This window comes from Geotrypetes seraphini, chromosome 17, assembly GCF_902459505.1.
Source record: "Geotrypetes seraphini chromosome 17, aGeoSer1.1, whole genome shotgun sequence".
NCBI lineage: Eukaryota > Metazoa > Chordata > Amphibia > Gymnophiona > Dermophiidae > Geotrypetes > Geotrypetes seraphini.
In genome coordinates, this window is record NC_047100.1 from 9,779,092 (window position 1) to 9,803,787 (window position 24,696).

Here is a 24,696-nt window from a genome sequence, read left to right on the forward strand (position 1 = left end):
AGGGACATGGAGGGGGAGGGAATGCTGCTGTGGCTACTGCACAGGGAAGTGGAGGGGGAAAGAAAGATATCCAGCAGGAGGAAGGCAGACAGAAAGAAAAGAAGAAAGACACAGGGGCAGGGAGAGACACAGAAAGACAGACAGACAAAGGGGGCCAGGGAGAGAGACAGACAGAAACAAAGACAGCGGGAGGGAGAGAGAGACAGAAATAAAGAAAGACAGACAGACATATATTCTAGCACCTGTTAATGTAACGGGCTAAAATACTAGTCTTATAGAAGAGTTTAATTGCCATGTTTTGAATAAGCTGCAAACGACGTAATTCTTTTTGGGTGATCAATCCCATTATATAAGGAGTTGCAGTAAACTAAATGAGAAATGACCAGTGAGTGAACAAGGGTTGTGATAGCAGCAGTTTCAAGGATGGAAATTAAGGAGCGAATAAGACGAAGTTTGTAGAAACAACTTTTTATAATGGAGTTTATCTGATCATGATAAGTTAAATCTTTGTCTAAGATGACTCAGAGCAATTTTATTTTTGATTCCATTTTTACTGGGCAGGATTTGATGGAAATTTGTCCATTTATGGTTTTGTTGTTTTTTTATTTTTTTATTTTATATTTATCAAATTTTACATTTTATAAATCAAGTATCCACTTGTACAGAAAGTTGAAGAAAAGCAAGAAAATAATACTCATAGGTAAAATACATAATAATCAACTAAATAAAAATAAGTGTTTAGCTTAAATTCAGCTCAAGTCCTCTAAATTAGATCCAAGAAGGATGAGGCGGGCATATTAACAGATACTAACAAATATCAATTCAAATATTAGGAAAACAAAGTCTCTTAGCTGAGGAAGGATATCATTTATTCAATTACACCTCACTTGATTTCCCTTCATCCCGTCGAGTTCCTGCCAGAAAAGCTGTCAACTGGAATGGCTCAAAGAATACATATTTCTTCATATGGTACTGTATTACACATTTGCAAGGGTGTCGTAGGAAAAAAGTCCCTCCAAGAGATATAACACCTGGCTTCATCAAAAGAAATTCTCGCCTTCTTCTCTGAGTTTCCCTTGCCAAATCTGGGAACATTAATTTTTTGTTGTTTCTGATTGGGAAGAGTATACCGCAGGATTTATTTATATCGAGAGAAAGTTTGTTTAAATGGAGCCAGTCGCTGATTTTGTCCAGTTTAGAGTTTATTTCTTGTATGTCATGAATATTGGCGGGATCAATGGGGTGAAGAAGTTGGATGTCATCTGCATAAGCAAAGATTGTGAGTCTGATAGACTGAGCTAGGGTGAGAAGAAGGGCTAGAAAAATATTAAATAGTTGAGGAAAGAGAATAGAGTCTTGGGGAATGATGAAAGTTTGAGTAATTGGAGATAAAGTTTTTCTTTCGAGTAGACTTCTTTCGAGTAGACTTTGAAATTACGGTCTTCGAATTAAGAAGTGAACCATAGGAGGGCATAACCTGAGATATTGCAGTTTCTAAGACGATTGAGGAGATGATGATCAACAGTATCTAAAGCTGCTGACAAATCTAAAATGATAAGAAGAACGGATTTTCAATGATTGAGGAAGTAGTATATAGTGGAAGTGAGACCAAGTAGGGATAGTTCTGTGGAATAGTAGGAGCGGAAGCCGATTTGGTATGGGTGAAGGGCATTGGTTTTTTCAATGAATTCAGTAAGCTGGTTCAGTACTATTTTTTCCGTAAGTTTTGTGATGAGAGGAAGGTTGGTGATAGGACGATAATTTGCTGGCTGGGTTTCATCTAAATTTTGGGTTTTTTAGTTTAGGGAAAACTAGAGCAGATTTCCAGGTTTTTGTTACAACATTAGAGGAAAGGCTTTTTGTTATCATTTCCAAAATGAATGGCCCAAAAGTAGGTAAGAATTTTTTTAGGATTGAAGGGGGAATAGTCTCTGTTGGGTTGTTAGAGATGTTTATTGATTTAAATACTTTGAGTAGGTCTGGTAGGGAGGGAGGTTTGAGGTTAGAGAGAGTGCTGAAGGGTAAGTGGTTTGTCAACGTCTACTAGATTAACACTGTCTTTGTCTAATCTGAGGGATCTGTGGTCTGTAAGGGTATAGATTGTCCTAGGTTCAATCTGATATTTTTTATTTTCTGGTCAAAATAGTTAGCTAGTGCTGTAGCTGATGGCTGTATAAGTGAAGGGGGAGGTTTCTTGTTTGAATATGGAAATAGGGATCGTATTAAACAATGCGGAAGAGTTGCGAGCAGTGGTTATGTATTTTGAATAATAGTCTTTTTTGGTTTGTTGTATTGAAGTTTTGTATTGTGTAGTGATTTCTTAGTAATGACGTAGAGAATTGTTGGACCGAGATTGTCGACTTGCATACAAATCCAACTTAAGAACAGCTTTAAAAACGTAACATTTGAAAACTGGAGACTGCCTCTATCGAACTTCTTTATTATGGACCTTTCAGGCTTACCACTTGCTTAGTTTGCTGCAACAAAGGACAGGAGAGATCAAACAGTGGGTTTGCGTAGATTGGTGTCAAAGTGAGCCGTGAGGGCAGAGCACAGATGAACTTCACAACTGCAGGCTCAGTTGCTGGGAAAGGGTTTGTTACAGTAGGCTTATTCCCCAAAGTTAAGGCGATGACCTGCATACCAAAACAAAAGGACAATTTAGTCATGAAATAGACTGCAACTGAGAGCACTTAGCTTGACAGAAAGTATTGAAACCAACTGTATTAGTTGTTTTAAACAGCTGGAATAATTCAATTATGAGGAAGCCATCAATACAGAGAAATCAGGTGAACTTTTCTGTGAGTTTAACATGCTGGAGAGTCCATGCTTTCAAAAGTTTAGTAAGTTAAACATAAAAGTTATCTTCTGAGCTGATTCCCTACTCAAAACTGTTAAATTGAGGCTCCTGACTAGGAGAGAGGAGTGTGTGGCACAGTGGTTAGAGCCACAGCCTCAGCACCCTGAGGTTGTGGGTTCAAATCCCATGCTGCCCCTTGTGACTCTGGGCAAGTCACCTAATCTCCCACTGCCCCAGGTACATTAGATAGAGTGTGAGCCCACCAGGACAGACAGGGAAAAATACTTGAGTACCTGAATGTAAATGCATAAATAAAATAAAAAAAATTCTTAGCTCATCTCATGCATATTACATTTGCTACTTGTCGTATGTCTTTCTTTTGACTTGATTTCGGTCTGCTAACTCAGTCCTCAACTATACCTAGTTTACCTTAGCACGTGAAATAAGAAAAAAAAAAAAAATCTTTTAAAGGACAGGACTCAATGATGGTTCAATGTGCCTAGGTTGTTGAACCCAGAATGAAGAAATCAGTCAAGCTTGGCTATTCCACCAGCTAAAGATCTGCTAGAGCTGGCACAGAGCATAAGAGATAGAATCAGAGTGTCAGAGAGACCAAGCCAAGGCCCATCACCTAAGACTGTGCAGGAGCCAGCAGTTGATGGACAAATAAGAGGCATCAGCGGCCTGCCCAACAACTTGAGTATGTAGGGCATTGGTGTGAAGGATGTAGTTAGGCAAAAATCCCCTGGCGGTGGCAGTGTGGCCTGGAAGATGTGTGGTAGAAAGCAAATGCAAGCAGTGTCTCACTTCCGGCTCACCACACAATTGTTTCCCACGTACACACCTTTATAGGACCCCCAGGGACCCCTGAAGAAGACTTTTTGTCGAAACGCGGACCGTGTTGGGTCCTGTATCCCTAGCGGACTAGGTCCTTTAAGGCTCTTATGTGGATGATTTACTTTTATGGGGATGGAATTATTTTATGGGGATGATTTTAGTGTACCTTTGGAACTTTGATACTTTCTAATAAAGTCCATTTGGGAACATCGTCACTCCACAGAGTTTTTTTGGTTTTCTCTGGTAGAAAGCCACAGCCAGCAGGTAATATTAACCATGGAAAGAAGGAAAGGAAAGTACAAAAGTGGCAAAGGGAAAATGCATGAGGGAAAGGAAAGTATGTACACCCTCTATCCACATTCTGCCAAAAGGCCAGGCAGACATATACATTGACGTGTCCTCATACTGGCTAGTACTGCCGAATAGTGGCACAGGCCACCGTGGAGCAGTCCAACAGTGGAGGCAGGATTTATCCGATTAGTGGACTGAAAATTACCACTAACTGGGTAAGTGTCTGGATAAAGTTAAGACGGCAAAAAAAAAACAACAAAAAAACACCAAACAAACAACGCTGCCTTTTATCCAAAGCAGTTATTTTGGCACTGATCTGCATATTGGCTGGCACATGGATAATAGCTTCCAGAGGTTTCCTGATCTAGATATTCAAGGCTGGTTCCTGGATTAGACCTAGTATTGAAAATTCAGGTCAGAGCCTTTAAATATGCTGATCATTGTGGAGTGGTTATCAGGGGGAATATGTATTAAACTCTCTCTGGTTCGAAAGGCAAACTCACAAACTTCTGGCTACTTTCAGCATCATCACATCACAATTTCAGTTTTTACAATCAATGAACTTTTCTAAGTACATTTTCCAGAGAGGCAAAACATTTCCATTATAGGACTTTTTTTTCCTTTACATAACATAACATTGTACTTATAGATCGCGTTACCAAAAAGTTCTACGCGGTTTACAAAAGATTATAAACATTAAACATAATCGTATAGCTGAATGAGTCAGCTAGTCAGGCATTTGGAGAAAAGATAGGTTTTTAGCTGTTTTCTAAAATGTCTGTAAGAAACAGCTCCGAGCAACAATGATCGAAATTCTTTTTCATGAGAAGCTGCCTGAGATGCTACAGAGTGATTTAGGAAATTCTTGCTTTTGCAACCTTTTACAGAAGGGAACGTAAACAGAGCATGAGTTTTTCTACTGCATTTGTGCGTAGCTATGGAAAAACTATTAGCCAGATAAGTAGGGGCTGCACCATATAAAACCTTGTAACAAATACAGCCCAACTTGAACAATACGCGAGCTTCCACAGGCAACCAATGCAATTCGCAATAAAATAACGTAACGTGATCATATTTCTTCAATCTGTAAATCAATCTAACTGCTGTGTTCTGTATCAATGATAATCTCAATAATTCCTTCTTAGTAATTAATAAATAAGCAATATTGCAATAGTCAAGGAGACTCACAAGTAATGACTGGACCAATAATTTAAAGGCTGAAAATTCAAAATAGGGTCTAATTGTTCGTAGTCTCCATAAAGTAAAATAACTTTTATGTACAACAGCATCTATCTGGGTTTTCATAGTAAGATGTTGATCTAATATGATTCCTGAAATTTTTTTATTTTTTTTTTTAAACATAGATTTATCATTGGATGGATTGTATAAAATGTTGAAAGTATATTGATGGAAAGTTCATGAAAAATTTTGGTAGGAGATGCTACAAAGAACTTTGTTTTATCAGAATTAAGCTTAAATTTGAATTGCTGCATCCAAAGATTCATCCTTTCCATTACAGTCTCAATTTGAGTAGTAATCTGAGATAGAACCGAAATTACAAGGTAAAACTATTGTGATGTCATCGGCATAGCTGAACAGTCTTATATCCAGATTGCTTAGGCATGAACCTAGTGATGTAAGGTAGACATTAAATAATGTAGGTGATAGTGGAGATCCTTGAGGCACGCCAAATGGATTTTTCCAACTAGAGGAGAGTTGAGTCTGAAATCTGACTTGATAGGATCTAGATTCCATAAATCCCTTAAACCATGAGTAGACATTGCCATGTACACCTAAAGCATTCAAGCAAGTTAGTAGGTTGGTGTGGTCTACGAGGTCAAAGGCGCTACTCAGATCTTATATAGCGTTACCAGATTTTACTTATGTAAAATCCAGACCCATAGACCCGCCAAACAGACATTCTCATGCTTGTTTCCTCCCATTTATAATTTAAACATTTAGTTTTGCAAAATGGTTGCTCAGGAGGGACATCTCCAGCATAAGAACATATATATTTTCAAACAGGAAATTTGGATGCCTTTTCTGCTCGAAAATTATTGCGAGATGGACCTTTTTATTAACGTTATGAGCAAGACATCCAAGTTCAGACATGGATTTTTTTTTTTTTCAATGTACCTCTATGTCTGAAGCAATTGCAATCAAGAAATATCTCTTTGGCAAGCCCACAAGAAAGATATTGACATAATAGAAACCTTGATAAAATTAATGAATGCACCAAAATCTGCAATTTCTCCCACCTGAACGCTGGATGCAGGCACCATGCCAAGCAGAATTGTTAAAACACTGTCTGAACAATTGTGAAAATATTGGGTCTTGATCAACATTTTATGAACCCGCGATGCCAGAACAAAGCTATCATGGATTCTTTTACAGTAAAGCACTTTGGACTTGACAGTTTGTGAAGAAAGGGAGCCAGGTCAATATCCAAAAGCACTTTGTCAGATATCACCACCTGCTACCCAGATAATTGCTGCTGACCAGGATTTTCAGAGATACTTTTTAGATAGTACTTTGAATAACTTTAAGAGGCTGCCTCTCTACAAGTTTTTTTTTTTTTTATTATTTTATTTATAAAATTTTACAATATTTCCAAGCATATACATCTTGTACAGTAAAGTGAGATCAAACAACATATTAAACTAAAATTCAAAAATTAATATTTACTACAAGGAAATACTGATCTCACACTAGTCCTCAATATTATTGGATCCACTATTAAGAGCAGAACATATATAATTCAAATTAATTAAGTAAGAAAAATCCTTGTCTGACTAAAGTGCAGGGAGCTAATTTTCCATGGACGTTGTTATTCCTTTTTCAAGACATTTCATTGAGAGAAAACTAATCAATTGAGATGGCTCTGTAAATATATACTTCAATGATAAATATCTAACTACACATTTACATGGATATCTCAAGAAAAAACTACCCCCTATTTGAGTCACTCCAGGTTTTAGAATTAAAAATTCTTTCCTTCTTTTTTGAGTCTCTCTAGAGACATCAGGGAAAATCTGAATGTGCTGCCCCAGGAAGTCTTTGGACCTATTTTTAAAGAAAAGTTTTAATATCCAATCCTTGTCTGGAGCCAAAGCAACAGACAACAAGAGAGTAGCTGGAACAGCCAGCTCTCTATCTGATTGTTCCAGTATTGCTGAAATGTCCAATGACCTCTCCCGGGGTTCCTCAATGTTTTCTTCTTTGAATTGGGGCTTAGCAGGTAGGTAATACACTCTTGTAAGAGGAGGTAAGGAGTTTTCAGGAATTTCCAAAATTTCCATAAAATATCTTTTCACCATTTCTCTAGGAGAAGTTGACAGGATCTTTGGAAAATTTATAAATCTCAAATTATTTATTCGACCATTATTCTCCTGTACTTCCAACTTCTTCCTGAGTAATATATTATCTTTAACCAACATATCTTGATTTTGTTTCAATAACATTAGCTCCTTATTTGTATTTTGTGTCTCTGTTTTAAATTGTAACATATCCTGCTTTAAAACTTTTATTTCTTCCTTTTGTTCTTTTAATTCTTTATCCAAACTTTTTATTTGAGGATTTAAGGAATTCCCCAAATTCACCACCAAGTCCCATAATGCTTCGAGTGTGACTGTAGGAGGTTTTGTAGGTGAAAAAAGTTTTAATGGTGTAGTATCTAATTGTTCTGAAATTAGCTTTACCTCAGTGACGTCTTGTATTCCCCCAACCTCTGTTGTCCCGGTCGCAAGTCCTTGCAGAGAGATCATTCCACTCTGCGTTGTCATATTCGGCGAGCCCTCCATACTAGCCTCTGTGGACAAAGAAAAACCCACCTCCTCAGGTGGATTCTGGTCCCGTGGAGAGCTGGCAGCTTGCGGCGTCGGTTGAAGGGGTGGCGTCCTAACGTCGGGGCTAAGAGTGATATCATGCTCAGGGGAACCCACCGCACTACTCTCCGGCAGTGTCCCCAATGAGCTAGGACCCGACCCTTCTTGTTCACGTTGTAGGCGTCGGAGAAAATCATCAATGGTAACCACTGGGGTTAAGGGTCGCCGGGAGGCTCCTCCGGTATTCCTTCCTCGTCTTTTCGGCATTATTAAGAAAAGAAAAACTTCAACGACGTCCTCACTGCAGCAGACATGGGATAAACATCTTAGATCCAATAATAATAGGGAGCAGGATCCGAGCCGGGTCTATGTGCCCCAAATAAAAGTTGCCCACTATCGGCTCCTGGACTCCACGTGGCTCCTAAGGGGCTCCCAAGGGGCCTTGCGTGCCCCTTAGGGCACGCCCCTTCGGCCACGGCCTGCGGCCGCGCGGCTGCGGCCGCAACCGCAGCAACAGCTGCTTTTAACGATGTTGGAGACGGACCCAGTGACGTCAGGGGTCCGTCTCTGTGGATGTCTGACTGCGCCGCCAAACAGGAAGAGAAGCCGCCGCTGTTGGAATCCGGGACCAGCAACGGGTCACCCCACAACTCTCCTCCAGTCCGGTAACTGCTCCCCCTCTACAAGTTTTAAGTTTCAAGTTTTATTTAAAATTTGATTTGATCGCAATATCATGATCCAATGCGATTTACAAATATAAAAACAGGGTTTCAGTAAAAATATGCATACTTTAAGACGAAACAAGAGGGGAACAGGTTGAACGGCAGATCTTAGTCTCTGCAAGAAATAAATTTGTTCTTACTTTAAATTTACTGTAGAAAACTGGAAGTGTGCTATAGGAATTACTATGGTGGCACTGATAAAATCCACATGATGTGAGTTTGAAGTCTGAACCAGAGAGGAGAAGCGCTATAGCATAAATACAGATATCAGCTATGTACTATTCCAGGTTAAGGATGACATCTTACAGCACATGACAAGAATCTGCAACATATGGTGGATCTTCCTTTGCAATAGAACATAAGAACTGCCATATTGGGTCCATCAAGTCCAGTATTCTGTTTCCAACAGTGGCCAACCCAGGTCCCAAGTACTTGGCAGAAACTCAAATAGTAGCAACATTCCAGAGCTCAGATTGTGATGTCATAATGCCTCATTCCACCAATGCCTAAGAGCCAAACTCATCAGTGATGTCACAATGGCTTGACTGTCCTATACTTGGCTCACATAAGAACATAAGAGTTGCCATACCGGGACAAATTGAAGGTCCATCAAGCCCAGAATCCTATTTCTAACAGTGGCCAACCCAGGTCACAAGTCCATAGCCAACCAGAAATAACCGCTCACTAGTTAAAGTGCTCATTTGCAGCTATATGATCTTTTTTGGCAGCATTTAACCAGTTGGCACCTAAGTGAAAACCGGCTATGTTGGGGGTATTTTGGGGCAGAGTCAGTCCGCACTTGGTCACTTCAGTTCCAATTTTCAGAACTTAACTGGCCAGGTTTAGTGCATAAATGTGACCGGATGATCACAGTCCTATCTTTATGCGCTAGACCAGGGGTAGGCAATTCAGTCCTCGAGAGCCACAGGCAGGTCAGGTTTACAGGATATCCACAATGAATATGTATGGGATGGATTTGCATGCACTGCCTTCTTGAGATGCAAATCTATCTCATGCATATTTATTGTGGATATCCTGAAAACCTGACCTGCCTGTGGCTCTCGAGGACCGGAATTGCCTCCCTGCACTAGACCATGGCCAGTCAAAGTTCTGCATATTGACTTTACTGGTTATATGCTAGATGCCTCACAAAAAAACCGGAGATTCAATGTTGAAGCCCAGACAAAGCCCAGTATTGAATAATGTTTATTAAAAATCTATATATACCGCTTAAATAGACAAAAAAGGATCAAATCGGATAAAAACTGGGAATAATGCCAGTAGTGATCAGCAAAATGCTCACTATCAAATGAATATTGAGCCCTACGTCTTTAATAAGACGTGAACTGAAAATTAAGCCTGCACATAGATAATGCGAGTATGCTCTGATTGTCAAATTGAAAAATAATAATAATAATTTATTCTTGTATACCGCCATACCCAAGAAGTTCTAGGCGGTTCACATCAGTTAATTAAGATCCGCGATGGCACACGGATTTACAAAATTTTGTCAAAGTTACAAGCAACGAAGAAAGGAGAGAGGCTTGGCACCAGTGGGTTAAACAATTTAAAAAAGTGCCAAAAAATACAGGGGCTGATGATATTGAGTGAGAATTTTGTTTAGCCACCGGAGGTATTACTCTCAGATATTCAATACCAGGTCATATCCGGTATTATGTTTATGCAGCCAGCTCTCTCTTACGCAGCTAAATGATATTCAGCACTATAGCGGCATAAACAACACTATACAAAGATAGGAGTGACTTTTATGTAGTCCGATTTGACCACTAAACTTTAGTAGTATACAGTACATGCTGAATATTATTGCATGAGTGCTGACTCCACCCAGGACTACCCACAAAATTGTTGTCTCTCAGTTTAGCGGTCAATGGCAATATTCAGCAATGCTAACTAGTTAAGTAGGGTTGATAGTCATAGTGATATAACTGGCCAGGAATGGTGTAGTGGCTAATTGCTATTGCATATCAGCAGATAGCCCAGCAGAAACAATTTAACCAGCTGGGAACTGTTCCTAGACGGTTAAATTCCTAAGAATATCAACCCCAAAATTATCATCGCAAAAAAACTTGAATTGTTGTACCAGAAATTATATACGTAAAAAAAACCCCCAGAAACCCTCAAATTACACAAATGCATATTTATGAAGATAGATAAACTGAATGCCCATCTTGTTCTGGGCAAATGCCTTCATCAGGAGCCTTTTCACTTATACTTACTTGTTCTCCTAATGCTTTACATGAAACTCTGAGCCAGTGGTGAAGATGATTTCTAGATGCAGGAGGACCAAGTAATGCTAGGCCTACACTTGCCACGCATTCAGCAGAGATATTTCTGAAGAATTTTGAAGGTTCTAGAACCCATGGTTTAGGTCCGCCCTCAAACAGCATATCTTTACTGGAGCCCAGTGTTACCAAAGCGACAGAAGATGGATCAACAGTCTAGAAATAACACACACTGTCAATATAGCATTTTCTACTGCATGCAAGATAATCATTTTGAAATTAATATGATGATTCCTTAATTCCCAGTCTAACATTAATACCAAATGAGAACTGATTTTAAGGGGAGCAACAGAGTATGGAAAGAATACACAGATCATTTATTTATCCAATAAACTAAAAAAAAAATTCCTCTTACAGGAAAAGTATTAGGTTTAAGAGAACTTAATCCTGTCAAATAAGTTGAATTTTAAGAAGATGTTAAAAAAGCACACCTTTTTGTTCAGGCTTTTATTAATTAGGTCAAATTTTTTTAGCAACCTAATGAAGGTTTGTAGTAAAGATATTGATAGTATAAAGTCTGTGTAACTGACTCTCGGGTGCTAGGTGTGTATGTATGTTTCCTGTAAGTGTCCACTTGAATTTGTATGTTTTATATAATCCGCTTTATTTAAAGCAAAATGGAAATTTAAATAAATAAACAATTTACATTTTTATAAGAAATGCCTTATTTACATTTGAGGTCTTATTTGCTGAATGTTAACCAGATAAAAATCATTTCCAACACTAATCTACTCTCTGAACAACTACCGTATATACTCGAATATAAGTCAAGACCCCCTTCCCCCCCGAAGAGGGAAAAATGGTTGACTCGAATATAAGTCAGGCAGCTTATATATTCAAGTGTCCCCCTTCCTTCCTCCCCTCCACTATCAGGCTCTGCGTCCAGCACTCTTCCACCCTTTCCCCTCCCCCCCTGTCAGTCTCTGCACCCAGCATCCTTCCATCCTCCCCTCCCCTGTCAGGCTCTGCACCCAGCACCCTTCCATCCTCTCGCAAGAATTCGTGGGAGCCAGTAAGGAAGCCGCTCAGTGCCGAGAAGCAGCGCCAAATCGCGCTGCTGCTTGTGCCGCTGAGATGGACTAAGTGGATCTGCACAGCCAGTCAGCAGTGGGACAGGAGTTCAGAAAGCTTGCTCCTGCCCGCTGCACCTCCACCAATGATCTGCAGAGGACCCGCTGCACCTCCACCAGTTCGGCAGAAGTAGGAAGATAGGGCAGGGAGGAGGAGGGGGGCAGAGCCTGGCCACGGTGGCCTTAAAAAATTCTGGGAGGGGGCACTGACCCGAATATAAACTGGGACCCCCATTTTTGGGCCCAAAAATCCCGGTTTATATTAGAGTATATACGGTACCAGAAATTTTTTTAAAAATAAATAAATAATTTATATTTTCTAAGGAATACCTTATTTACGTTTGAGGTCTTATTTGCTGAACGTTAACCAGATAAAGTCATTTCCAACACTAATCTACTCTCTGAACAACTACCAGAGATAATATTTCAACTTACTTTCAATGGCAGGTATGCAGCAATGGTAATTCGAGCACTCAAGTGGACATGCCCATGTGTGTAACTAACAAGGAGTGTTGTATAGCCTTGGGTCTCCGCCTGCACTCTGATTCCACTGCAAAATTCAGGGTCCGGCCTAAGTCTCTCTGCAAAAAACAAAACAAAACCCCAAAACCAAACTCATTTACATTCATGGAAACAGAAGTTTATATGTGGACATCTGAAATACATGTGGGTAAATGTATGCACATGGGAGGTAATTCTGTAAGTGGATGCCTCCTTTTAGGCGCCTCAATGCTGTGCAGTGAGAGCTTTTTGATATCAGTATCTGGGTGCCCAGATACTGATATCAAAAAGCTCTCACTGCACAGCATTGAGGCACCTAAAAGGAGGCATCCACTTACAGAATTACTTACAGAATCTATATTCTAGGCACCCACTGTTACAGCAATCATATACCTACTATAATTGTAGCCACCTAAATATGGCAAGAAAGTACGTAACTTACTTTATTCTGTAACTTGTACATGTAAATGGCAGCTCTGCTCATGCCTCTCCTATGCTCCACCCATTAGTGGCATTTACGTTCTATGCCACTAATAATAGCACTTAGTTTGCTGTCACTTACACGTAAGTGCTTTAGTCTGTACATTTATGCATATGTGGCAGGGAAATGCAGATGCCCAATTATAGAATTTCCCTGATAAAAACTATTTCACACATACGTCCACCTGTGCCAGAGGTGGTCCCAGCAGCAGAGTTTGAAGACACTTTTGAATTTCCAAAACTGTGCATGTAAATTTTTTTTCCAAAAATGTTATGTATACCATATAGCAGGTATAAATGCAGCCAGCTACCTTCAGTGAGTTAATTTGCAAGCCAAGTATGCGAGTATATTCCCACTGAAAATTGATGTAACTTACATGCATACTTGGGTGCACAGGTTAAGTGGCCTCTCGCACAACTCCCCCCCTCCCTGTGTACTTTACATTCTAAGAAATTCATTCATAGCCTCGGTATGTCCAGACTTTGGAAATTATTTCTATTGTAGGAACACTTAATGATTTGAATGGTTTTTACATGTTCAATTGCTAAATCATTTTTTTTTCCAAACTAAATTTACAGGAAGATTATTCCAGAAAATGAAAGATAAAACATTAATTAATAGCAATCAAGAAAATAAACAGCAAGTCATTTAAGTCCACATCTTGGGAACATAACAGGAATACCAAGCTTATCACCCCTTTTAAAAAACCGTAGCACGGTTTATATAACCAGCTGCCACGGTAACAGCTCTACCACTCATAGAATATCAGAATAATTCAAATAAAATGCCAAAAAGAAGGAACGGTAAATCTAAAGTACTTGTATTTTATTAAAAAAAACAGAAAAACTATGAATTAATATTTTCCTGAAGAACCGGTTTGTCCAAAAGAAAATGATTTTACAGATCCCATTTAGATAATGTTTATTATTTCTATAAGTGATCAGACACTTACAAGGTAATCTAAGGAAAAATGTAGCTCCTGGCAGCTAAAGCTTCAGGCTTCAGCTGCAGAACTGTTTCCCTACAAAGCTGTGCTTGTCTGGAAATATATTTGCTGACCACAAAAGGGAACATTCTTCTTAGAAAAATATAATTTCAATATAGTACTTTTCTGTAATCAGAGTGAAATCTCACCAAAAGGGTGGCGTGCTTAGTAATTATTAAAAATCAATACTTTTTATAGCGTTACTTTTGCCCACCCCTAACCTTGTTCATTATTAAATGGGTATCATCTGACCTTCTAGCAATTTAAATAGTCAATGTTATCTGTACAACTTCTGAAAATATATAATTATGAGAGTCAAACATTCATCATTTACCAATGAATGCATAACTCTTGAACATCAGACATATAATAAAGCTTAAAATGAATCCTCTATAAAATTATCTCAAAGCAAATGCAAAATAGGATTTCATTCAATTTTACATTATAATATTATCTGCTATTTTGTTTTTATAGCACAGCTCTTCATTAAGTCACTATGGGGTCCTTATACTAAGGTGTGTTAATAGATTTAGCACATGCTATCAGTGTGTGCTAAATGCTAAGAAGGTATTAAAAAAAAAAAAAAAAAAAAGGCTTAGCATGCACCAAACCTGCAAGCCTGCTAAGCCTGTAAGAGAACAGAATGTACCGAGAGCACAGATGCTATGTACTCAGTCAAGCCAATATTATAACAAACATCATACAAAATTAACCAAGGTATAAAATCATTCAAAAAACATAAAACATCTAACACTACTATTTATTTCTATATAGCTACTAGGTAAATATTTTGGAAGTAATTCAATTAGAATGAGTGGGTGGAACAGCATTCCGCGCATTCCACTAGGCATTTAAAGAAATGCTTCGTTGTAAACATGTATACAAGTAGGAGAAAGGATAGATAGAACCTACTTTGCACCATTCCCCTAATTCTACAATGCTGGGTGCCCAACTTCACTTTGTGCAACGTTTATATGCAATTTATAAAATACTAGGAAGTTCTTTTTTACCCAACGTGTGTTGGACACCTGGAATGCGCTTCCAGAGGACGTGATTGGGCAGAGTACGGTACTGGGCTTCAAGAAAGGATTAGACAAATTCCTACTGGAAAAGAAGATAGAGGGGTATAGATAGAAGATTACTGCACAGGTCCTGGACCTGCTGGGCCACCGCGTGAGCGGACTGCTGGGCACGATGGACCTCGGGTCTGACCCAGCAGAGGCATTTCTTATGTTCTTATGTTCTTACAGCTTGTTATTTGCCTAATTTATTTGTTTAATTACATGCTAATTGGTTTTAATGAACAATAATTGCCAATTATTTTTAATTGTATTTCCTTCTGAAATCACGGGGGGTAATACTAGTAAAGACTAGAAGAAGTCAGAAAATTGCTTTAGTCAAAAATGTGAACTGACTTCACATTACAATAGTAACCTATCTGTGGTGTGATCAAGATTTTTCAAGTTATTCAGAGGCATGAAACTCTACAAGGAAGGGATATACCCTCCCAAGAATGATACAGACTTTACCTTCCAATCATTGTAACTGTTTCAAAAAAAGATCACGCTTCAAGTTAGGATACAAAAAGTGATAAATAAAGAATTATCACAGTCTTTCAAATGCTTCAATGTATCGTGGTTTTCTTTTCTTCATAAACTGTATCAAATTAACATCACTGAAGCTGGATGAGTTATAAAATAATAACTTAGCTTTATAAAGGGTTTGGGGTCCCAACGTGGCCCCGTTTCGCTTTCTTCCTCAGGAGACCCGATCATAAATTTAGTGAAAGTCCTTTAAAACTTTGAATAATATTAGAATTGGTGATGTGTAAATACTCCACTGCTAGAAAACGCTCTCACTTCACAAAGTTATTTTCAAACTGCCAGCTTTTACTAAATTTATGATCGGGTCTCCTGAGGAAGAAAGCGAAACGGGGCCACGTTGGGACCCCAAACCCTTTATAAAGCTAAGTTATTATTTTATAACTCATCCAGCTTCAGTGATGTAATGTAATGTAATGTAATTTATTTCTTATATACCGCTACATCCGTTAGGTTCTAAGCGGTTTACAGAAAATATACATTAAGATTAGAAATAAGAAAGGTACTTGAAAAATTCCCTTACTGTCCCGAAGGCTCACAATCTAACTAAAGTACCTGGAGGGTAATAGAGAAGTGAAAAGTAGAGTTAGAGGAAAAATAAAAATAAAATAAACATTTTAACAAGACAGCATTGATCTAAATACTTTGGAAGGTAGAAGAGAGGAGAGAAAGGAATAGAAGCAGAAGGGGGAGCCGTTGAACAGTAGAATTCTGGAGAAATTTAAATGATAGAAATAGAACAAAACAAAGACAAAAGGCAAAACAATAGATAAGATTAAAGATAAATCATAAGCTGGAAAGAAAAATAAAATAAAACTTTGTCTTCAATCCACGGTGATGTTAATTTGATACAGTTTATGAAGAAAAGAAAACCACGATACATTGAAGCATTTGAAAGACTGTGATACATTCTTTATTTATCACTTTTTGTATCCTAACTTGAAGCGTGATCTTTATTGAAACAGTTTACAATGATTGGAAGGTAAACTCTGTATCATTCTTGGGAGGGTATATCCCTTCCTTGTAGAGTTTCATGCCTCTGAATAACTTGAAAAATCTTGATCACACCACAGATAGGTTACTATTGTAATGTGAAGTCAGTTCACATTTTTAATTGGCACTGATTGGCAGTTAAGTATGAAACCAACCTTAGTCAGTATTCTATAAAGTGGGTGTGCAATTTCCTTAGCTTGCAACTGCAAGGGATGTGCCTGCGAGTTATGCACGTTGGTAACAGAATAGTAGCCGTTGTATGTCTAACTGACTACATTTATATCAGCTATTTAGCATAAAAGCTCATGCTTAAAGTTTGACATGCAACTGCAGACTTATGCTAGTATTCTATAATGTAGTTCCATATGGGACACATCATCCTAGCACCTAAATTTCAGCAATCTATTGCGATTTTAACCCCCATGGCCAGAATTCTATAAATGGCACTGATCAATGATAGTGTTTGCTTCTTGGTAGTGTGGACTTACAGAGACTGATGTACTAATCTCTATTATTATTATTACTATTAATTGTTATTAATATTTATGAATTCTTATTACATTTTCAATTTAGCCCTCTGGATTCTATATATGCATGCTTATATATGTGTGCTATATTAGAAATAAATATTTGGAAAGTAGATATATTAGAAATTGTGTTGTATAATGGATTCTCTTTATTAATTAATAATTTATCTTGTTGAGGAACCAAAAAAATCACTGCCAATAAAATTTTGAACTAAGCACTATTCCAGAGTTGAGCGCTGTTTAGAAAACAGTGTTTGGCACCAGAATTCACGCCCAATTTTAGGCATAAGAATTTACACCAAACAGGATGGCTAAAAATCAATGATTTCAATTTTTTAATTGGGGTTTTCTTTAAATTGAATTATTTAAATAACATTTTTTTGAGGAAACATCTATCTAAAAAATCTATCAAATTTATTTCAGATAAATAACTTTTGACCTATTATGTATCATGAAATAAGGATTAGTTTTTAATTATATAGCATGAGGCTGTGTATTCATGCAATGTTTAAATTTTTGGGCAAGTCTTGATGGGTGGAGTAATATTCACAATAATCCTGTTGAATGTGCTTGCATAACAGAAGAAGGGAATGCATTTCTTGCAGAAACAATTGATACCTCATGAAATGCACATACAGTAGAATAAGCTATAATCAAATGTCGGCAAAAAAAATCAACTAGTATACAGTTTAGTCATAGACAATGCTGCAGACTTAGCCAAGATAAAAGTCTCTATGCCTCAAAGAAGCAGGATCAGTGGATGCAGAAGATTTATGTTGAAATCCCTGCATGAGACTGTACCTGGAGTCTCCAAGCCCCCTACATTCAAAGGGAAACTACATAGAGAGTTCCCAATTCCTGCAAATTCCACTTGGTGTAAATAATTTGAAGGTATCTGAATCCGTACAAAATGCAAGTATTAAAGAGAGACATCACCTTGAAGTGATTTGAATATACCCGGATTGTCTGCTTCAACCACCAAGTGAAAATGAGAACAGTCACTCAATGTGACCATATCATTTGTTTCTCCAGTCATTAGCCCATAAATTCTCAGAGGCAGTTCCAGTTTCTGACCCACACGTGCTTCAACTTGACAAGGAATGAACTCCATACCACTAGGCTCAATAACATATACCTAAAAGGCACAATAACAGAAATGTTAGCATTTTTTCTGGGCAGCAACACATGGAAATGTTTCAAACCTTAGCATATATTCTTATAACTGACACGAATCTCTGTTTCACAAGACCATAATTAAGGACTGACATGGGTGACCTCAGGCTACCTTCACAGGCCTTGCAGGTCTGCTTAAACTTACACTACAGAAGACAGTAGTGTGTTGACTACCAGCAGGGATCTTCAACAAGCTAAACAGCAATGACAGCAGTCAGGACCCTGGAGATTATATGCACATGATTAAAGGCCTTATAAGAGAATCCCTGTCCTCTTCTCCGGCATATACTTTATGGAACCAAGGAAACATGTTAAGGAAGGGTTTGCTGAAGAGTCTACATGAGCATGCCTGCATATTAACTTTGTGTCTTAACAGAACTCATGCTCCTCTTGTACCTGGACTAGCCAAAAAGGTAAGAAGGGGTGAAAAAAGCTAGCAAGATATTGGGTGGAAAAAGAAAAGCCAGGAATGATAAGTAGAAGAGGTAGAGAAACCAGAAATATGAAGCATGAGATGGAGAGGGAGCTATGGAAAGAAATAAAATAATAAAAATGAACAAAAGAGGAATGAGGATGAGGGGGGGGGGGTAGGAACTTGGAAGAAGGCTGTGGAGCAGCAGGCAAAAGAGATAGAAACAGGACATGGGGCATAGTAGGAGAACCCAAGGAAGGAATCATGGAGGGAGACAACCAAATATGAGGGTTAACATAGTGTAGATAGGGCCCTATACCATACCAAAAAAGATCAATCCTAGCTATGAAACTGTTTTCACCTTGGCTAGAGACATTCTCTCATAACAAACACCACAAATCAAGCTAACAATTTCAATATTTCCATAAAGATGCATCCCATGATATTCCACTTAATTATTTTTTTGTGAGACCAGACTGCACAATGGGTGCCAGATTCAAAATGAGCTGATTAAGAATTAGTTATGCATGTAGGACTACAAGTTTATCATGATGGCCAAGCTGCAATTTTTCCCAATAAAAAGATGTAGGAAATGCCTTGGGTTAAGAGTATTCCCTTTTGGAAGTAAAAAAAATGAATGGAATTGTTTTTCATACTCTTAACCCATTGCTTAAAAATCAATATCAAGCAAGATGTTGTAGATAGTAATAAATTCCTTTTTTTTCCAGTGCTTAACCCTTTCAGGACCATAAGGATCGTAGGCCAATTTTTGTGGTTTTGACGACATTTTTATGGTAAAAAGGGCTTGCAGATGCCAAAAAATTGATTTTTTTTTTTGTGAAATATCATTATTTTTTTTAAAAAAAATCACACTTCTGGCTTATGGACAGTGTGGCAAGTGAATCTTCTCGTCAATCTAGCAACGACGCTAATGAATGAATGTCGGAACCAGTTTGTTTACATAAAGGCAGTATCATATGGAATCCGTACATATCAAATTTAGAACTGTAGACTATCCCAATCAAAATTTATAGGATTTTAAAGTTATGGGACAAATATGTCCCTTGGTCCTGAAAGGGTTAAGCTGAAAATACAAATTTACTTTCAAAGCACTTAGCTCTATCTACATATACAGATACAAACATACATATATACACAGTAGGAGTGTACATAGCAACAGCAACATCAACAAAAACTTCAGTTCAGCCATTTAAATACATTTTTCCAAATCTGGAGCATTTTTTTGCATTCAGTTTATAAGAACATAAGAATAGCCTTACTGGGTCAGACCAATGGGTCCATTCAAGCCCAGTAGCCCGTTCTCACGGAGGCCAATGCAGGTCACTAATACTTGGCCAAAACTCAAGGAGTAGCAACATTCTGTGTTACCGAACCAGGGAAAGCAGTGGTTTGCCCTATGTCTTTCTCTTTTCTTCTAAAAGCACTTTATTAATAATTTAAATACTTTTTTTTATAACATCAATCTTGTATGATCAGGCTTTTAACAATACATTAGCTCATTTTATATCTTACTTCTTAATACATACTAGAAATATCAATTTAACTTAACTAGATATCTTCTATAACCCATCCTCCCTCCCTTCCCCACCTCCCTCCTTCCCACCCTGGTGAGAGGATGTGTGCAGGAGATTCATAAACTATAAAAGTGTGGTAAGCCATAATTCAGAGATCAATGGGAGCTGATCCAAAGTTCATATGTACCCCCAAATAGTATTATATCTATGTATCTGGTCACTCCGGAGAGCAGTTAATTTTGACATTTGTTGTATAAATTGGACTTTAGACAGCAGTACTCAAAGCACCGGAAGATCTGGTTGTTGCCAAGCTGATGCCAGAACCAGTCGTCCTGCTGTCATTATCAAATGTATCCACCTCTGCAGCTTAATTGGCAAGGCAGCTGGTCCTATATTCAACAAACAGCACTCCAAAGTCTTGGGTATCAAAATTCCTAGCACTGCATCAATAAAGGATATCACTCTATCCCAATATGTTTGTGCCTTTATACAATGCCACCATACGTGTTCAAACGTACCTGCTTCCTCACATCCTCTCCAACATTTATCCGATCCTTTCCCATACGTAGCTCGCAGTCACACTGGAGTATAATACCAGCAATAAGTCATCTTATAACCATTTTCTATCATATTGCTAGTTATAGTGCCATAGAGAAGGGAATGCATTATTTTAGAACAGGGGTGTCCAACCTTTTGGTTTCCCTGGGCCGCATTGGCCGAAAAAAATGTTTCTGAGGCCGCACAAATGCGCAAACTCTGCCGCAAGACAGAGGAGGGAGATGGTAAACACCCGGGGGGGGGGGGCAGCAGAGGAAAACACTGCATCGAACCTCGACCGGGGCTGCACAAAATATTTCACGGGGATGCATACAGCCCTCGGGTCGCAGGTTGGACACCCCTGTTTTAGACCATTCTTTGGCAGTATAAGATTTGCCAATGATCTTTTCCCAGCGATGCCTATACTTCAGTGGAGAGTGAAGATGTTCCAATTGTGCATTATATAATCTAGTAATACTACCTCTATACTCTCCCACTTTCCTTTACCATAGCCCTTCCTAAATTTGACTGTTCAGCAATGATTTCTTTAAGGACCACTTTTCTAATAAAGTTTTCAATTTGTTTATAATAAAATAGATCTCTCGGTAAGAGACCATATTCTTTCATCAATACTTCAAAAGGGGTAACTTTCCCAACCTCCAGTAATTGATCCAATGTTTTAAGACCTTTTCTACCCCATATGTGGAAGGCCACGTTAACCTCCCCTGGGACAAAATTAGGCATATATATATAATAGCTGCCCCCTTTCCTTTTGTATATGTATAAGTTTGTATGGATATATATACAGTATATAATAAATTGTCTTTATCGTTTGTCCCCATTTTAATTTGTAATACGCATTGAAATGTTTGATATTGAGTGTACATCAAATTTTAATAAAACTTGAACTTGAAGGATTATGATAATAATTAATGAGTGCAGCCTGTTGAAGATTAATTAATAAAATCATTAGCTGGATCTGTATTGAAGAATTTTTAATCCAGCCATATTGTGAACTCCTTGGAATATTTAGCTATCTGGAAGAGGAACAATATTGCAACTATGGCTAATAAAAAAACTAGACCAGATCTTAAAATATTTGCATATCGAGCAGAAGAACCAGAGGAAATGCTAAATTCTAAGCAGACTCTGACACAGGAAGAGACTGAATCAAATATACTTGGAAAAAAATTATAGATACACTAGAATTCCCTCTAACAGATTCAGCATTAGCCAGTAAAGGAGATATGCAACATTGGATGGCCAATATTAACTCTCATTAGCAGTATTTACCTCAGATATTAAAATAAATATTGATGGTTTACATTAAAAAATGGACGATATGAGCCAGAATCTCCAAGAATTTGAAAAATGGATTATTGTACATGATCCAAAAACACTGTAAACAAATAGATTCATTAATGGAAGAAATACTTCTCAAGGTAGAAGATGGAGAAAATAGGATCCTTCAGGTGCAGGGCATCCCAATCTCAAGCCCGTACATCCGCCGCAGGGCTCGGTGCTTGGACCCGTGCTCTTCAACATCTTTATAAATGATCTGGACATTGGTACGACAAGTGAGGTGATTAAATTTGCAGACAATACAAAGTTACTCAGAGTAGTGAGGACACAGGGGGATTGTGAAGATCTGCAACATGACATAATCAGGCTTGAGGAATGCGCATCAACATGGCAGATGAGGTTCAATGTGGGTTACTGTAAAGTGATGCATGTAGGTAACAAAAATCTCATGCACGAATACAGGATGTCCGGGGCGGTATTTGGAGAGACCTCCCAGGATAGAGACTTAGGAGTTCTGATCGACAAGTCAACAAAGCCTTCCATGCAATGTACGGCGGCGGCGAAAAGGGCGAACAGAATGCTAGGAATGATAAAGAAGGGGATCATGAACAGATTGGAGAAGGTTATCATGCTGCTGTACCGGGCCATGGTGCGCACTCACCTGGGGTACTGCATCCAGCACTGATCGCTGTACATGAAGAAGAACACAGTACTACTTGAAAGGGTCCAGAGAAGAGCGACTAAGATGGTTAAGGGGCTGGAGGAGTTGCCGTACAGCAAAAGATTAGAGAAACTGGGCCTCTTCTCCCTCGAACAGAGGAGATTGAGAGGGGACATGATCGAAACATTCAAGGTAGATAAGGACAGACTGTTCACCCTCTCCAAGGTAGGGAGAATGAGAGGACACTCTCTAAAATTGAAAGGGGATAGATTTCGTAAAACATAAGGAAGTTCTTCTTCACCCAGAGAGTGGTAGAAAACTGGAACGCTCTTCCGGAGTCTGTCATAGGGGAAAACACCCTCCAGGGATTCAAGACAAAGTTAGACAAGTTCCTGCTGAACCAGAACGAACGCAGGTAAGGCTAGTCTCAGTTAGGGTGCTGGTCTTTGACCAGAGGGCTGCCGCATGAGTGGTCTGCTGGGCATGATGGACCACCGGTCTGACCCAGCAGCGGCAGTTCTTATGTTCTTATGCAATGGAGTTACAGAGGCAGTTAAAATTTAGCGGGGTAAAACGCTGGCTTTCTCCTCATCGGCGTGGAGTCCAGGTAAGCTCACACACTAGTTAGCCATTCACATTCATTTCCTGACCTTTCAAAGGTGGGAGCAGAAGAGGTGCTCACTCCCTCCTGCTCCTTAGGGTTCCTCTGTTCGATTGCCTCTGCTGGCTGCGATGTGCGCTGCTCTAGTGTAGAATCGAAAGTCGCCCCATGTTTTTCTCAATAACAGACTATGGACTTTTCCTCCAGGAACTTGTCCGAACCTTTCTTAAAACCAGCTAGGCTACATGTTCTTGCCATAACCTCTGGCAACGCGTTCCAGAGCTTAACTATTCTCCGAGTGAAAAAATATTTCTTCCTATTGGTTTTAAAAGTATTTCCCTGCAGTTTCATTAAGTGTCCACTAGTCTTCGTAATTTTTGACAGCGTGAAAAATTGATCCACTTGAACCCGTTCTACTCCACTCAGGATTTTATAGACTTCCAAGATGAAGAGCCCTAACCTTTTTATTCCTTCCTCATAACAAAGGAGTGCCATCCCCTTTATCATCTTGGTCGCTCTTCTTTGAACCTTTTCTAGTGCCGCTATATCTTTCTTGAGATAAGGAGACCGGAATTGAATGAAATACACCAGGTGAGGTCACACCATGGAGTGATACAGAGGTGCTTAGCGCCTAAGCGTGACTAATATTTAGGTACAAAAGAAAGAAAGATCAAAAAGTCTTGCAAAAAGTACAGAAATGCAAAAGAGCAAAGCAAATGAGATGACTCCCTGCCTGGTGATATTTATTTAACAATTTCTATACCGCATAAAACTATGCGGTTAATACATTGCTTACATACATATTATCTTGCTTGCCCTTTAGTCGCACACATATGGTACAAACAGTAGACAGATGCAAATTTTCCATCCCCCCCAAGGTAGATGACACAATACCAATACAGCCATTATCAAATCAGGATTTCAACAATAAAACTGCAGAAAAACATTGAATATTAAATTCAAGATCAAATATTCATTCAGACTGTATCTTAAAACTGAAATAACTGTAGAAGTATTACCATAGGAGAGCATTAGCAAAAAGCTGCGTTTTCAACATTGTTTTGAATTTGATCTCATATTATTAAGTATTTTAACGATAGTGCTCTCTAAAACACTTTTGAAATTTTCCTAACCTGCTATTGCTATTGCATGCCTAGTGTCTCACAGATTATATTTTATTGCCTTTGTTTTTAACAAACAAGCCACTGATATGTTTGGGCTTCCTTTGTCAGATTTTATCTGATTACTCACAGGCGTATATCAGTGACCTGGCATAAAGTACATTAGTGGATATATCTCGTTGAAGACTCACAAGGTATGTGTGCTCTTCCACTTGTGGTTGGGTGTAGGCAATATATATATATTTAAATATTTTTTATATATATTACTCATGAATTTGTTTTTGTACTTTCTTCTTTTAAATATTTATCTTATAATGTTATTTCAAGCAGAGCATTATGATTTGTTCTACCTTTTTTATATTTATTTTTATATTTAACAATGTATTATGTTCTTTTGTTAATGGATTATATATTTTAAA

The 24,696-nt window shown here is 38.4% G+C and overlaps 1 protein-coding gene across 1 annotated transcript in view; it reads right to left on the reverse strand.

Annotated features, from left to right (window-relative positions):
• NUP210 (nucleoporin 210) overlaps positions 1 to 24,696 on the reverse strand; it is a 199,431-nt gene that overhangs the window by 97,141 nt on the left and 77,594 nt on the right. The window contains exons 13-16 of the mRNA XM_033925716.1: positions 17,872 to 18,070; positions 12,283 to 12,428; positions 10,712 to 10,933; positions 2,463 to 2,636 (exon numbers count right to left, since the gene is read on the reverse strand). Coding sequence (XP_033781607.1) covers positions 2,463 to 2,636; positions 10,712 to 10,933; positions 12,283 to 12,428; positions 17,872 to 18,070 — 741 coding nt within the window. The remainder of the gene's footprint in view (positions 1 to 2,462; positions 2,637 to 10,711; positions 10,934 to 12,282; positions 12,429 to 17,871; positions 18,071 to 24,696) is intronic.